This window comes from Drosophila kikkawai, chromosome 3R (assembly GCF_030179895.1).
Source record: "Drosophila kikkawai strain 14028-0561.14 chromosome 3R, DkikHiC1v2, whole genome shotgun sequence".
Classification (NCBI taxonomy): domain Eukaryota; kingdom Metazoa; phylum Arthropoda; class Insecta; order Diptera; family Drosophilidae; genus Drosophila; species Drosophila kikkawai.
Genome location: NC_091731.1, coordinates 15,175,225 through 15,188,834, shown reverse-complemented (window position 1 = coordinate 15,188,834; position 13,610 = coordinate 15,175,225). Strand labels below are relative to the sequence as shown.

Sequence of the window (13,610 nt, the reverse complement as noted above, 5' to 3'; positions counted from 1 at the left end):
GTTTCTTCTTTCATCCGTTTAATGGGCTTCTTTGTCGCTTTGCCAATGGGGTCATCTTTTGCTTTTGTTTTCTTTTGAATTCTTTAACAATAAAATTGTAATTTTACAGCTACACCTTACAGTTTAATAATAGTCGGTGTAGCCTAGTCGTATATATATATATTATGCATATATATAAACAAAAATAACAGTGAACGTAATAATATGATGCATCATTATTGTGTTTTGTGGGGTTTCTGGCTGTCCCCGAAAGATTATGTGTGATGGTTGATGGGTAAAACAATGCTGAGAAACGAGGACAACTAGGATCGGGTTTGGATTGGGCAATCTGGGGAGACACGTGCTTGCAGTTTGTTCGCTGGTTCTCTGTTATCTGCGGTTCGTTTATATTTTGTAACATCTCAGTTTTGAAGATTTCAGTGTGTGTAATTTGATTACCAATCATTGAAGCTTTACACTTTTTAGCTCTCGATTACTTTACAACGATCAACATAAATATATAGGCGTATATACTTTGAAACTTGTTAAAAAAAAAAAGTGTGTATAAATGTAGTAAATCATAATTGTAATACATAATAGTAGGTAATAGTATTTTACATGAAGGTTCTCTCATTTCGAAATATAACAGATACATTTTCATTATCATTAGCATTACTTTTAACAAGAATTTCGAATTGTTCCTAAAACTGTGTTTGTGTGTAGGCTGTGTGTGTGTGTGTGTTTGGAGTTTCGCGTAGGTGTGAGAGCGAGAGTTTTGTGCAGAACAACAACTACGATTTAACCTCCGACTATGGAGTGATAAAACTCTCTCACCGACTCCCCGCAGAGTATTCATACAAGCAGCTGGGGTCAGGGGGCTGGAGGTGGACGTGGGCGGTCAGCGGAGCGCCCGCAGGCGTTTCAAACACCGTGTCGTCGTCGTCCACCTGCCAACAGTCTCCAGATCCAACGTCCCTGACCCCGACCGCCAACTAATAGCTACGCTTAGGTTTAGCTGTCGCTGCTGCTGCAAACGTTTCGAACGCAGGCCTCGCTCGCGGCCACGCCCGCCGGTGCTGCCTACGTGGAGAAGCCCCGCCGCTCGTACGGACTCTTGACGTCCGTGTGCCGCGTATGCAGGTTAATTGTGGGCGCGACTGGTCGCGTCGACAGCTCACACACCGTTTTGATGGCACCGGAGGTGTTCACCGATGTGGGAGCGGGGTGTAGGGTCGCGGCGGTGTCCTTTACCGTCTCCCTGTCGCGATCTTGATCGCTCTGCTCCTCATCATCGGTCCTGGGCAGCACGTAGTCCGCTTTGCGGGTTTCCGAGCGTCCAGCAATTGACGATTTGTACTGTTCCCGGTCCAAGCCGCACAAGTAGAACTTAAAGAACTCGTACGTGGACCAGCATATTGCCGTGGCGGGCATCGAGTAGAGCACACGGGCGGTCATGCCCCTGAAGAAGCCCAATGGTCCAGCCATGTGGTAGATCTGAAAGAAGTTGATAGAACGGTGAGCAAATTTAAAGACAATTTAAACAAGTAAGATAACTAATTTCGGGACACCCAGGTTTGTATAAAGTATGCTAAAAAAAAAAACAGCAAAGCTGTTGCTAGACTAGTTCAGCGGACAGACGGACATGGCTAGATCGACTCGGTTGCTGATCAAGAAAATTTATACTTTAAAGAGTTGGAAATGAGTCCTTCACTGCATTGCAAACTTCTGCCTAAAATATAATACCCTGAAAGGGTATAAGAAGTTGTTGGACTCATACCTTTCGGCTGGCCTCGATCATGCCGCGCGTCAGACCAGTCTCCTGAGTGTTCAATAGGGTCTTCACAACGTCCAGGGGCGTAGTGATGGCCGCCGCACAAGCTCCAGCTGCCGCTCCAGCGGCCATGTGCACCGGAGGATTGTATTTTCGATCCAGATTTAACTGCAAAGAACAAGGAGTCGGTGGGTTACTTCTTGCTGCCAAAGCATCGGAATTTTTACGGACTCTTACCTTGTTCTGGAAGAACTCGTATGTGGTAAAATGTATTGTCTGATATGGTAGGTTCATGACCAACTGCGTGCCGTAGGCTCTGTAGAAGGCCTTGAAGCCCTCCCTCTTGTAAATGTCCCGGACGCAGGATACCACCGATGTGTAGGGTGAGTTGTACATTTGCATTCGCTGCTTGATCACGTCCGTGGGACTGGAGATGGCGTCGTGTATGAGTGTGGCCACCACTCCCGAAATCACTGCAAAATCCAAACGTTTTTAGTTATTGATGGCTTACGCTAGTTTCTGCTCAAAGCTTACCATAGTTGAGGTTGCTCACTGTTGTGAACTTGGCCGCCACCTCCTTGGTCATTTCGTAGGCAGCAAAGTAAAGTGAATGCGCTGGCCCAGCGCCCAAGACCACAGCGCTAGCTCCACGAATGGGTCTAAGGATCACAGGGAGGCGTAAGTCGTGTGATCAATTGTGTGTTCCCCCGCCTATGCTTACCTTAAAAGACCCTCACGTGTCACCATGTTCCGAAAGGTTGACAGTATATTCAGGTTATTTGTGGGGGGCGAGAGGCTCTGCATGCGGGTCTATAAAAACGCAGTAATAGAGCGATTAAAATAATTGCATATTTTTAAATTACACATATCGACAGCTTTTTGGAACCAAGAGCCGGAATATAGTTTTTGATGCCTCAAATCCGGTCTAAGAAAATGTACAGGTTTTCAAAAAGTACGGTTTTTAGGTACTTGTAAGGTGCTGTAACTTTATTACGTTTTATTTTTTCTTAACCGTCATTACGGAATTATCTAAAAGAACTCTTGTTGTCCTAAACAACTAGGTTTCAAAATTCGGAAAAATTATTATCATATCTTGAATTTCTATTGATATTTTTCTATAGATTTCGGAGTTTTTGACAATATACATATGGGCATGTCCACGGGTCGCGAACGTACGTTCGTACGCTTTAAGTGCAAAAAAAAAATATAAAAAAAATGTTTTCCGAAACTTTTTTTTTGCCATTCGATAGTATTTTGTTAGCTCTTTGCTTAGTGAAAATGATGGGCTTCGTTGAGTTTTCATTTTCATAATATTGCCAAAAAACATGCGGTCGCGAACGTACGAAAAATGGAAGTCGACTTTGGCTTAATCTAGTAAAATGAAGAAATCTGCGAATTGGGACGGAATATTCTAAAGCAATAACTTTACTTTCAAAATGGAATCATGTAGCTTTCTATTGAGTCCTTTCCCAAAGAAATATCTCCATTGGTTTTTTTTAAATTGAATTAAGTACTGGTCGCGAACGTACGGGTCGCGAACGTACGATTTTTCCAACATGGAAAAAAAAAATAAAATTTAGTTAAACCTATTTTTTATTTAAGGAAATATGAAGTTATTCATAAAAATGTAGTGCTAAACAAAAAATAAGCAACATGCTGTGTTTGTTTAATTTTTTTTTAAATACTACTTTTTTATGAATATATTCATATTTTTTTAAATAAATAATGGGCTGTCTAAACTGTGTTTAATTTACACATTTTTACTTTTGTCCTTTATTTTAGCCATCTAACAATATTTATATCCTTGTTAAGCAAAAAAAAAAAACATAAAAGTTAAAAAAAAATATTCACGGTCGCGAACGTACGCTACTTTGAAAATCAATATAAAATCAATGGTTAGTAGTAACTAAGAAGTTTTTATATATTTCAGATAGTACTACCGAAATGACTTTAGACAAGAAGTTTTATCTACCTGCTTGCACTAATCGCAAAGCAATGACAAAAACATTATGTTTTGGGTCGCGAACGTACGATTTAAACATAGATAAAAAGTAAACTTAAAATTAACAGTTAATTGAACAATATTTCGCTCTCTTTTGAATTTTTCTATTCTTATTAGATTGTAATAAAGAGATTTGGTAGAAAAAGTCCCAACATAACATACGTTTTCCTTGCGAAATAAATTAAAATAAACATGCCTTTAAAACTAGTAAAAAGTGAAAAAAATACATTTTTTCACTTTTCAGGCTAATTTCTTCCAGAAAACAACTGAGATATGATATGGATCCATTGTATTATGAAAATTTGGACATTTCTTTATGACAATACACCAAAAGAAACCAGGATTACGAAGATTTTTTTTTTCGGCCGTGGTTTACCTTTTGGCGGATATGCCCATATATGGAAAAATATAAAAATAAATATATATATATTCAAAAGACGATAAATCAAAGATCTATTAAGATTTTTCTAAATTTAAATTTTAAATTTACTTTATGATAAAGTAACGATTGTTTTGATAAAACAAATAGTATTGAATTTACAGAAAAACCTCAAAAGTAAAAACCTGAAGTATAGGAAATTTTCGGACACCGGATTTTAGTTCAGCCTATCAAAAACCTTCGAGAACAAATATATTCCGATTCTTGGTTCTGTGACTTTTTCAAATTTAGCTGACCTGTGTTATACTAAGGGTCCCCTTTGTTGGAGTATTTTATATAATTTGACCTAAAATAAAATGGGTAATCGCAGGTGCGTCAGAGCTACTAACTGGTAGTTAATCTAAGCTGGCAGAACTTGGACAAATAGACACGCTCTTCTGCCAGTCATTGTTACTCGCGATATATTCCAGAACCTAATTGCGGGGTCTACCCGTTTTTCATTTCTTTCTATGGCAATGTCGAGAGCTCAAAATGTGAATTTCATCATTGCAAGTGGTACAGAATTGATAGCTTGTTTTCTCGGAACTGGAAACTAAATAGGAACAGCTATACATCCCTTATATTGTGTTTAATTTAGTTAATTCTATGCATTATCTGAATTACTGATGAGAGCATTATAAAAAGCTAAAGCTAGCCTAGTCTTCATTTAAGTACTTTCCATAAAGCAATTACTTTTTTGTTTCAAACCAGACAATTCTATTAACCGATATGAATGAAATATAAAAATAAATATATACTATTTACATTGCTGGGGAAAAACTTTCGCTGATATATAAGCAAGTCGCTGATATATTTGCAATCGTCAACGTAATACACACGCTTACATATGCACTTTATTGCACATATATTTCTAGGCGTGCCCGTCAGCCACAGAGCAGCAGCATCCAAGTTGTAAATTACGGGGGACGTGGGCTTTGCGTTGGAGATAAGATTTCCCGGATAGCACCCCCTATATAGTATATCGCGCTGCTATCAATCACAAGTAAACAGGTAAATTCAAGGTGAGTCTGGAGAGCTATGGAAACCTAATTAAATGGTACTAGGAGCCGACAGAAGATAGGGGCAACCTTACATAAATGCTCGATAGAACAACTTCACGATGAGGCGGAGTAGGCGGCTCCGTGATTCATAGATCCGATCATTGCGCCAGCAGCCCCTCTTATTGAGTGCCACTGATAAGACGGACAAAGTGTGAAATCAGAATGACAACGCTGCGCCCGTAATTATTTATAAACCTACGCAAAATAATGCGAATTAAAGCGCCTCGATTGCCGTTGCTCAATTAAAAGTTCTTTGCGCTGGCTCTCGCAACTCGTCAAAATGACTGCGGGGAGACTCTAATAATGACGCCGGGAATCCCGGCCAGGCTTTAGGCTGGCACCAAACTGCCTGCCGGCTGTCACCACGCCATTTGACGACACATGTGGCGGCCACAACTCACGAAAATCAATAGAACCCAGTGGGGTATGGCGGACCGATATTCGGTCAATACGAAGTAGCACTGGCACACGCGGCGTATACATATGCAGGGAGAACATGACGCAGGTGACTAGATTTGCATATGCATAAGTGGCGAATCACCTGGCTCCACCAACATTAGGGTAAGCGATCAACTGGCTCGATAAGAGATAATGGAATGGTAGTGGCATGCCGACTGTCACCAGCAATGCGGCTAATCTTATCGGCGCAGCATAAACCAATGGAACGTGCTCCGATAAGCACAAAAGTGGCAGTGGCTATGGCTCCCAAAAACCGAAGCCCCGAGAGCTCTTGGCTGCACTCGAGGTGCCCGAGGAATTACATCACGATTATATCTAAGCAGTGGGCACTTGGCACTCACAAAATTCGATTGTGTACGCGCATTTGTGAGGTTAGGTATGCCTGCTTGTTTACGCTCCTCCGGTTACCAGCTGGTTCGCTGGAAGGGCGCTCACCTTGACGGAGTCCAGCGGATACATGACCAAGTGCTCCAGCACGCCCGCAATTCCTCCCGCCGTCATGTTTACTCCCACGCTGGTGGTGGGCAGCGACTCGTAGTCGTCTATGTTCATGGTGAATCCGGTGGGGCTGCTGCCGTTGCCTCTGCTTCTGCTACTACTTCTACTGCTGGCTGCCTATGAATTGCGGTTGTGCCCTTGCTGTGGCTGCTCCCCTTACGACGACGATGACCTGCTAGTCCGGACCAGTTCTAGAGCCAGTTCCAGTTCGCACACACAGTTGCAGCCGCTTTCTCCTCTAGGACCAGGTCGCACGCACATAAACCGGAGCCGGGATGGGGATAACGCTGCCTGGTCAGCAGTTTGCGCGACTTTAGCCGGCGTAACGATATGAGCACGGAACAATTTGTTGTATAACACGGACCCGACGGGACGACGGGGGGAAAACGATACGCGGGCGGGGGTGGCAGAGCCGTATGGTGTGGTATGCGGTGTGCGAGTGAGGTGGTATGCGAAACTACTAATTGACACTGCTGTTGCTGCCGCTGCTACTGCTTCTCCGCCGCTGCTGTTGCTGTTGCTGCTGCTGCACGACTAAGATAGACGACACGCTCCCCGAGTCGCGTGAATTCGCAGCGAAGAGGTGTTTCTGCGGTTGCTCTGCCCGCGACCGTTGTCGCTGTTCTGCCGCTGCTACGGGTGTTTTCTGGATATATACAAGTCGGTTGTAGACGGGTTTTGTCCGGAACGAAATGTAAATGTGTCCTGTGTTTGGCAACTCACGCAAATGTACAAAGATTACAGGAATCTTTCAATTTCTTGCCCAAACAAGCCTCGTGCACAGGGTGACCGTCGCCGGCCAAAAATACCAGAAATACTGTAAAGTTCAAGAGCAATGTGACCAAGTCAAGAACAGAAAAGCTTATTTTAAAGGCGGTATTTTTTGTATTTTTACCTGTGAAACATTTCACCAAAGATGCTTTCACCGGTAAATTTTCCATTAATAATCAGGCAGGGCATACATAATAATATGTACACAAGTCTCCTGTAGCCTTCTGCTCCAGGCCGCAAAATGATCAAAATGAGCTTGAATTTAAATAGTCTTATTTGGCAGACAAATTTGCATTGAAAAAAAAATTAATTTAAAAAATAATACATCTTGCTAGTGATGGTAGTTGTTAAAAAAACAGAATTGCAGCCCTAGAAGTAACGGTGCGATATATATCGATATTTCGATATTGGGTCTGAAAATATACGTTTCTTTTGTTTATAAAAAATATCGACATCTTTTCTAACATCTCTAGAAGAAAATTGGACGCGTGCTCTCAATCTCTCAGAAAAATCGTGAAAAATAGGCGATCTGGATTACAAACAGGGGCTATAGCAACTTGCAAGAAATCAGGAATAGGTAATTGTCGTGGCGTCATGAATTGGAGCTTGTTACTGGCGTAGATATTGTGGAAAAGCGTTTCAATAACCTCTTGCGTTGTGCGGGGGTGGATGAAATCCAAAATGGCGAACGCGGTGCGAAAATTTGTGTGGTAGAAGCTAAAGGCGTCGCAGCTATTAATTCGCCGGCTAAAAAAAACATCTGGCAAGCAAATTGCGCAGCTTTTATTTACAATAATTGAAGTACTAGTTAAAACTGACATCTTTCGAGATCTGATGCATCCGGCTTATACATACACCTTCCCCCTCCTCCTTCCCAGAAAATGGCGAACGCAGACGTGCAGTACAATTACGGCCAGCAGGACAATGGCGACAACTACAACGATGATAGCAACCAGCAGCAGGAGGACGATGACCAATATGACGGAGACTGTGCCAACGTAAAGATCGAGAACGTGGGCGAGAGCCCCAAGTTCGTTCGGTTGCGCGGCCTGCCATGGTCAGCCACGCACAAGGAGATTCTTGACTTCCTGGAGAATGTGAACGTGACGAATGGCTCGCAGGGCATCCATCTGGTGACCAGCAGGGTGGACGGCAAGAATACCGGCGAGGCCTATGTGGAGGTAGCCAGCCAGGAGGACGTCGAGGAGGCGCGGAAGCTGAACAAGGCCAGCATGGGACACCGCTACATTGAGGGTTTGTTAAAGGAGTAGACTGTACCTTATTACTATTAGAATTTGACAATTTCTTTTCGCCTCACTCATTTTGAAAAATCTTTAAATCTTAAAAATCTTAATCTGAAATCAAACCCGATGTTATACGAATTATTAATATAAGATCTGTCATCGATACATTTTTTAATTTTACGAATATCTGAAGACTTTTATTGAGTTTCAGATATTGTAACGTAAAAAAAATCATTATTCTTAATTGATACCACTAAGACGATACGGAAAGATTACTCAAAATAAGAACATTTATTCACTTCCGTTTTTAATAATTGTTGCTCTTTGAAACTCTTGGGGAATTACTCTAAAGAAATGAATAATTATCTGATTAACAAGCCGGTTTGGTTTTGCATGTATTTGTACTTGATAATTAAACTTGAGATTTCCTGAAAATATAGCGGTTTGGTAAAGGCCCGCACTTGGTTTCAACCGCAATATTATCTTGAAATTTAATCAAGTTTAATTGTAATAAAAATATGCATAATATATATATTTTCAAGGGCTTTTAGGTGACATTCACAAGCAAAAGAGATTGTAATAATGAAAGTGCGACAAAGCTAGATTACAAATCAGTTATTATTTTAAAGTCTTTTTAATTCTAAAAATATTTATTTTGCCAAATTGACAACTCTATAAACTATACGTTCTCTCATATCTGTTTCTCTCTAATCAGTATTCACCGCCACACCCAAGGAGGCCAAGGAAGCCATGCGAAAGATCAGCGGCCATGGCAATGCCTTTGTGGTGAAGCTCCGCGGTCTGCCGTACGCCGTCACCGAGCAACAGATCGAGGAGTTCTTCTCGGGTGAGTATCCGCTACTCTGTCCCACTTTCCGTACTCTAGGAACCCTTAAGGAACAAACACAGTGGTTGACCGCATGTACTTATTTTTGCACTTCGTTGAGATTTGGTCTGCGGTCCCTTTTTCAACTCTACACTTTTCATATTAACTACACACTTGCATAAACTCTATATTCGATTTGGGCCCCTGCCTTTTGTGGATGTTGTGGGGTTAGCGGTCCACGCAGCTCCCCCCTAAAGTCACGTCCGTTTGGTCCGGTAAATCTTTACTTCTTTTTTGTTTGTTGGCATATCCCAATGAGATTTTGGGTACAACCCCTATCATTATTCACACATCTACGAGAGCTTCAGGAACTGGGTTCTGTAGTGTACATTGTGGTCGGGACTTCTCGATTGCAACACCTCCTCACCTTGTTTGCGCGGCCGCATTGTTTACAATTTTTATTTAAAAAAAAAACTTGCTCATTCCGAGAACCTGCCAAAGTTCTGCGATGCGAGAAGCAAACTGTAACCTCATTTATCAACCTCTGTATTTCTGTTTCTCTCTATCTAAGCTTAATACTCCTGCATAATGTATATATATATAAAATCTATATATTTGTATAAATCTTTGTTGGTTATCGTCATGGGCAGGGTTGGAAATCAAAACGGATCGGGAGGGCATACTTTTTGTTATGGACAGAAGGGGTCGTGCAACTGGGGAAGCTTTTGTTCAGTTCGAAAGCCAGGATGACACTGAACAAGCCTTGGGCCGAAATCGGGAAAAAATTGGGCACAGGTGGGTTTCTTATTCATCATATCTCTACTACAACAAAAACCGAAAAAAACATATTAAAAGTGGTAATCAATTGTGAACTTGTTGAAACACACAAGAGCAAATAGAACACCAATTATTATTCATAGAATATACTCATAAAAATATTACAATAAAAAAAAACTACCTTTATACCATAAATAATTTCTATTTCAGTCACCGACAATAAAATTAGCAAGAAATCTCCAATAGCTACGGGTCTGGTGGGGCTCCTAATACTTGTACTTGAAAAAGCGCCAACACGAGCTTATTCTAACCATAATTAATATGAACTCAAAGTCTTTATAACCGATCACTTTGTGACGCGCTTATCCAGATTTTTAAATTGCATTTGCATTTATGGTTTGATTCTACGAATTTTACACTTAACGATCAAAAGAAAATGCCACCGACCCTAGCATCCACCGAGCGATTACAACTTCTAATATGCTTGTCCAATTTGGTCTAATTTCTATAGGTATATTGAGATATTCCGCAGCTCAGTGGCTGAGATGAAGCGAGCCACGGGCGGCGGCGGCGGCGGTGGAAACGGTGGACGCCCTGGCCCATATGATATCCGTGATCGTGGCGCCAATCGAGGTGGAAATGATTTTGGCGGCGGACGCAATGGTAAAGTTGTGATTTATTTATATTAAATATTATTCTTTATATATTTGTCGACCAGCAAACGGACGAAACTTCTAGTTTTTGTTCTGTTAAATTGAATAATTGACTAAAATGAATTGAAAATTAAACCTTTTTCTGGATTTTTTATATTCCACATAGATTGGGGCAACAATGGTAACTTTGGTGTTGGCGCCAACAATATGCTAGGCTTCAACAATCTGCCCAGCCTTATGAACTCCGGCAACTTTGGCAACAACCCGGGAAATAGCGGAAATTTCGGAAACAACTCTGGACCCAGCAATTTCGGCAACTTTGGTGGCGGCAATGGTGGCGGCGGAGGCGGAAACACTGGCAACTTTGGTGGCAATAACGGTGGCGGTGGCAACGGAGGCAACTTTGGTAACTTCGGCAACAATGGAGGCGGCAATTTCGGCGGCAACAACAACGGCGGCGGAGGCTTCAACAGTGGCAGCAATTTTGGATCTCCCGGTGGTGGCAACAACTTTGGCAACAATGGCGGATCAAACTTTGGTGGCAATAACGGAGGAGGCTTCAATAATGGCGGCAACAACTTCGGCTCGTCAGGTGGCGGAGGCGGCGGCGGTAACTTTGGCCCCATTGGAGGCGGTCGCAACAACAGCGGCAACTTTGGAAACACTGGATTTGGCAACTTTGGAGGAAACAACAACAATGGAAACGGCAACTCAAACTTCGGAGGTGGCAACAACGGCGGAGGTGGTGGCTTCAACAATGGCTCCAACTTTGGCGGCGGAAACTCCTCTGGAGGTGGCGGTAACTTCGGGCCCATTGGCGGAGGCCGTGGAAACGATGTCGAGCACTACACCATCCATATGCGAGGACTTCCGTACACCTCGTTCGAAAATGACGTCTTCAAGGTAAATTTCTTTTTTTGTAATTTCCCTTGGAGGTTACTAATCGTCTTCCTTTTGCAGTTCTTCGAGCCCATCCGGCCAGCAAATGTGCGCATCAACTACAACAAAAAGGGTCTGCACAGCGGCACTGCTGATGCCTACTTCGACACCTATGAGGACTCCCAGGTGGCCATGAAGCGCCATCGAGAGCAAATGGGCTCCCGCTATATTGAGCTCTTCTACGATGGCAAGACCCGAGGTGGAGTTAATGTAAACAACGGCGGTGGTAACAACGGAGGCAACGGTGGAGGCAATGGAGGCGGTGGAATGGGCAATAATGGGGGCGGAAACGGTGGCGGCAACTTCTCGCGACGCATCTGAAGCTCTTCCTCTGTCCCGATTACATTGAAATTAATGTAGATCCAAGTATTTAATAAAATTATGAACAAGCCGCAACTATAAAACGCTAAGGCTCCCACATCCACGTAGGGCACTAAACAACTAACCAACTGATTTTAGAACAGACAAGATTGGTCAGACATGGAAATCACTGCTGATTGCAAGCCAATAAACTTCATACAAGAGAAAGAAACTCGGTTTTATTTAAGTATGTATTTCTTCATTAGAAATTTCAATCCCTATATCTAAGTTTCAAGTGTACATTTAAGTTTTTCAAAAAATAAACTTTGTTTTTACACAAAATAGTAAATGTATCAAGTGTTATTAAGCCGAAGAGTACTAAGTACTGCTTTCTGTTTTTAGATATGTTATTGGTACACAGCTGCGTTACAGCCTTCGACATTGCCTTTCTGGCTTACGACGATCGGCAAACAATTTAAATACAAAGGTAAGTTATGTAATAAGTAGATATATAGCGTAACACATGCTGTGGGTGTAACGATTGAACGAGTTTTGCTCCACACCAACAAAAGGTAATCGTGGGGAAAACAAATACGAAATTATGAGGAAGAAGATGTAACTTAAGGGCTTAAGTCTATTAGAATATTTAAACAACTTTCTTAGTTACTTTCATAGTGTGCAAGTATTCATAACATAAAAATATATTCAAGTAGGTCACACAAAAGGCATTACAATCCTAATAAAAATTCTCATTAAAAATTTACTATAGAGCGTTTTCACTGTTCTAAGCAGATGAAACCCCTTAAAATATTATTATTTTTTATTTCTTTTCAATACAAACTATAATTTTCCCTTATTTTAATTCCGGTCTTTGGTATGAATGTATATCCTAATATTCTACGCTTTATCTAAGTTGTTTATATAAATTATATTAAATAAATAACAAGTAATTACAACAAGTAGTAGCGGAGCTCCGAGATCAGGATTTTGAATTGTAAACAAGCTCTCTTTGTAAACTCTGGACACTTAAGTGATGTCGAGAGGATATACTATGTATGTAAATTAAACACACAAAAAGTAGAGCTATTGCAAAGATAACTTTGGATAGGAATTTTCCATGTGGAATTCCTTGAGAGTTCTCTAGTTCAAAATAAAGTATCTCTTAAATACTATAAGGCCTTACGGCCTTTTTCGTCTCCGGTTCTCCAAGTTAATAATATCTCATTAGCGTTTACGCCATTTGCGAACCACAGAGAAGAGACAAAAGTCTACTAAGTCTCACATATCACTTTCTTTAAGACATTGTTGACAGCCCAGTATCTCAACCGCGATAGATAGATAGATAGATACATAGATAGCGACCTGTCAATAAAGGCTCGTGTCTATTTTGATCCAATGATCATTTCTCATAATTGTACCAATAAAATGTATGCTGAAAATAGATAACGCATTACGTAGTATCAAGAAATTTGCTTGTGGCGGGTTATGAGATCTCGTAAAATAAAGGAAACGTATTTAAATATACTTATACTCTCGGATGGGTTTTTGGCAGACGCCTGGCGGCCGACGGCGGCTTCAAAGTTACTTTAGCTTTTTGACAGGCGACGCGGTGACACAGCTTTTCTTTTTGCGATAAATATTTACTTAATTATGGCTTCAGCTTTAAGATACAGAAATTATATCACGCTAATCAGTTGTATCTATTTGATAGACCTTGTCTGATGCGCGTGTCGGCTACAAAGAAAGTAGATGCACACCGACTACCAAAATGATTCCCCTATAATTTTACTCCTTAATTTTTCTTAGAAAACTGTTGCGTATTTTTCAATAAAATTGTGAAACATTTTGTACAACCCTCTAAACTATAAAAAGAAAAAAAAAAATGTTTGCAAATAATATATTGACTTTGTGG

At 41.2% G+C, this 13,610-nt stretch overlaps 2 protein-coding genes across 3 annotated transcripts; one reads left to right on the top strand and one right to left on the bottom strand.

The window, feature by feature from the left end:
• Position 1: 1 nt before the first annotated feature.
• mfrn (mitochondrial iron transporter mitoferrin) lies at positions 2–6,979 on the bottom strand. The gene is made up of 7 exons (XM_017180345.3): positions 6,912–6,979; positions 6,126–6,834; positions 2,472–2,560; positions 2,285–2,409; positions 1,988–2,223; positions 1,757–1,918; positions 2–1,473 (listed from the first exon to the last, which is right to left on the bottom strand). The coding sequence occupies exons 2-7, from the start codon at positions 6,240–6,242 to the stop codon at positions 1,060–1,062; spliced, it is 1,143 nt and encodes a 380-aa protein (XP_017035834.1). The 5' UTR covers positions 6,243–6,834; positions 6,912–6,979; the 3' UTR covers positions 2–1,059.
• A 402-nt stretch (positions 6,980–7,381) lies between these two features.
• On the top strand, positions 7,382–12,047 carry glo (heterogeneous nuclear ribonucleoprotein glorund). Of its 2 annotated transcripts, XM_017180433.3 has the most exons (7): positions 7,383–7,536; positions 7,838–8,213; positions 8,919–9,050; positions 9,680–9,824; positions 10,318–10,469; positions 10,626–11,362; positions 11,420–12,047. In XM_017180433.3, exons 2-7 carry the CDS (start codon positions 7,841–7,843, stop codon positions 11,717–11,719), a joined length of 1,839 nt encoding a protein of 612 aa, XP_017035922.1. In that variant the 5' UTR covers positions 7,383–7,536; positions 7,838–7,840; the 3' UTR covers positions 11,720–12,047. The 2 variants fall into 2 exon arrangements, 1 of the variants encoding a protein (XP_017035922.1); XR_011445124.1 differs by lacking the exons at positions 9,680–9,824; positions 11,420–12,047 and having other exon boundaries at positions 7,382–7,536; positions 10,626–10,766.
• The last annotated feature ends 1,563 nt before the right edge of the window (positions 12,048–13,610 follow it).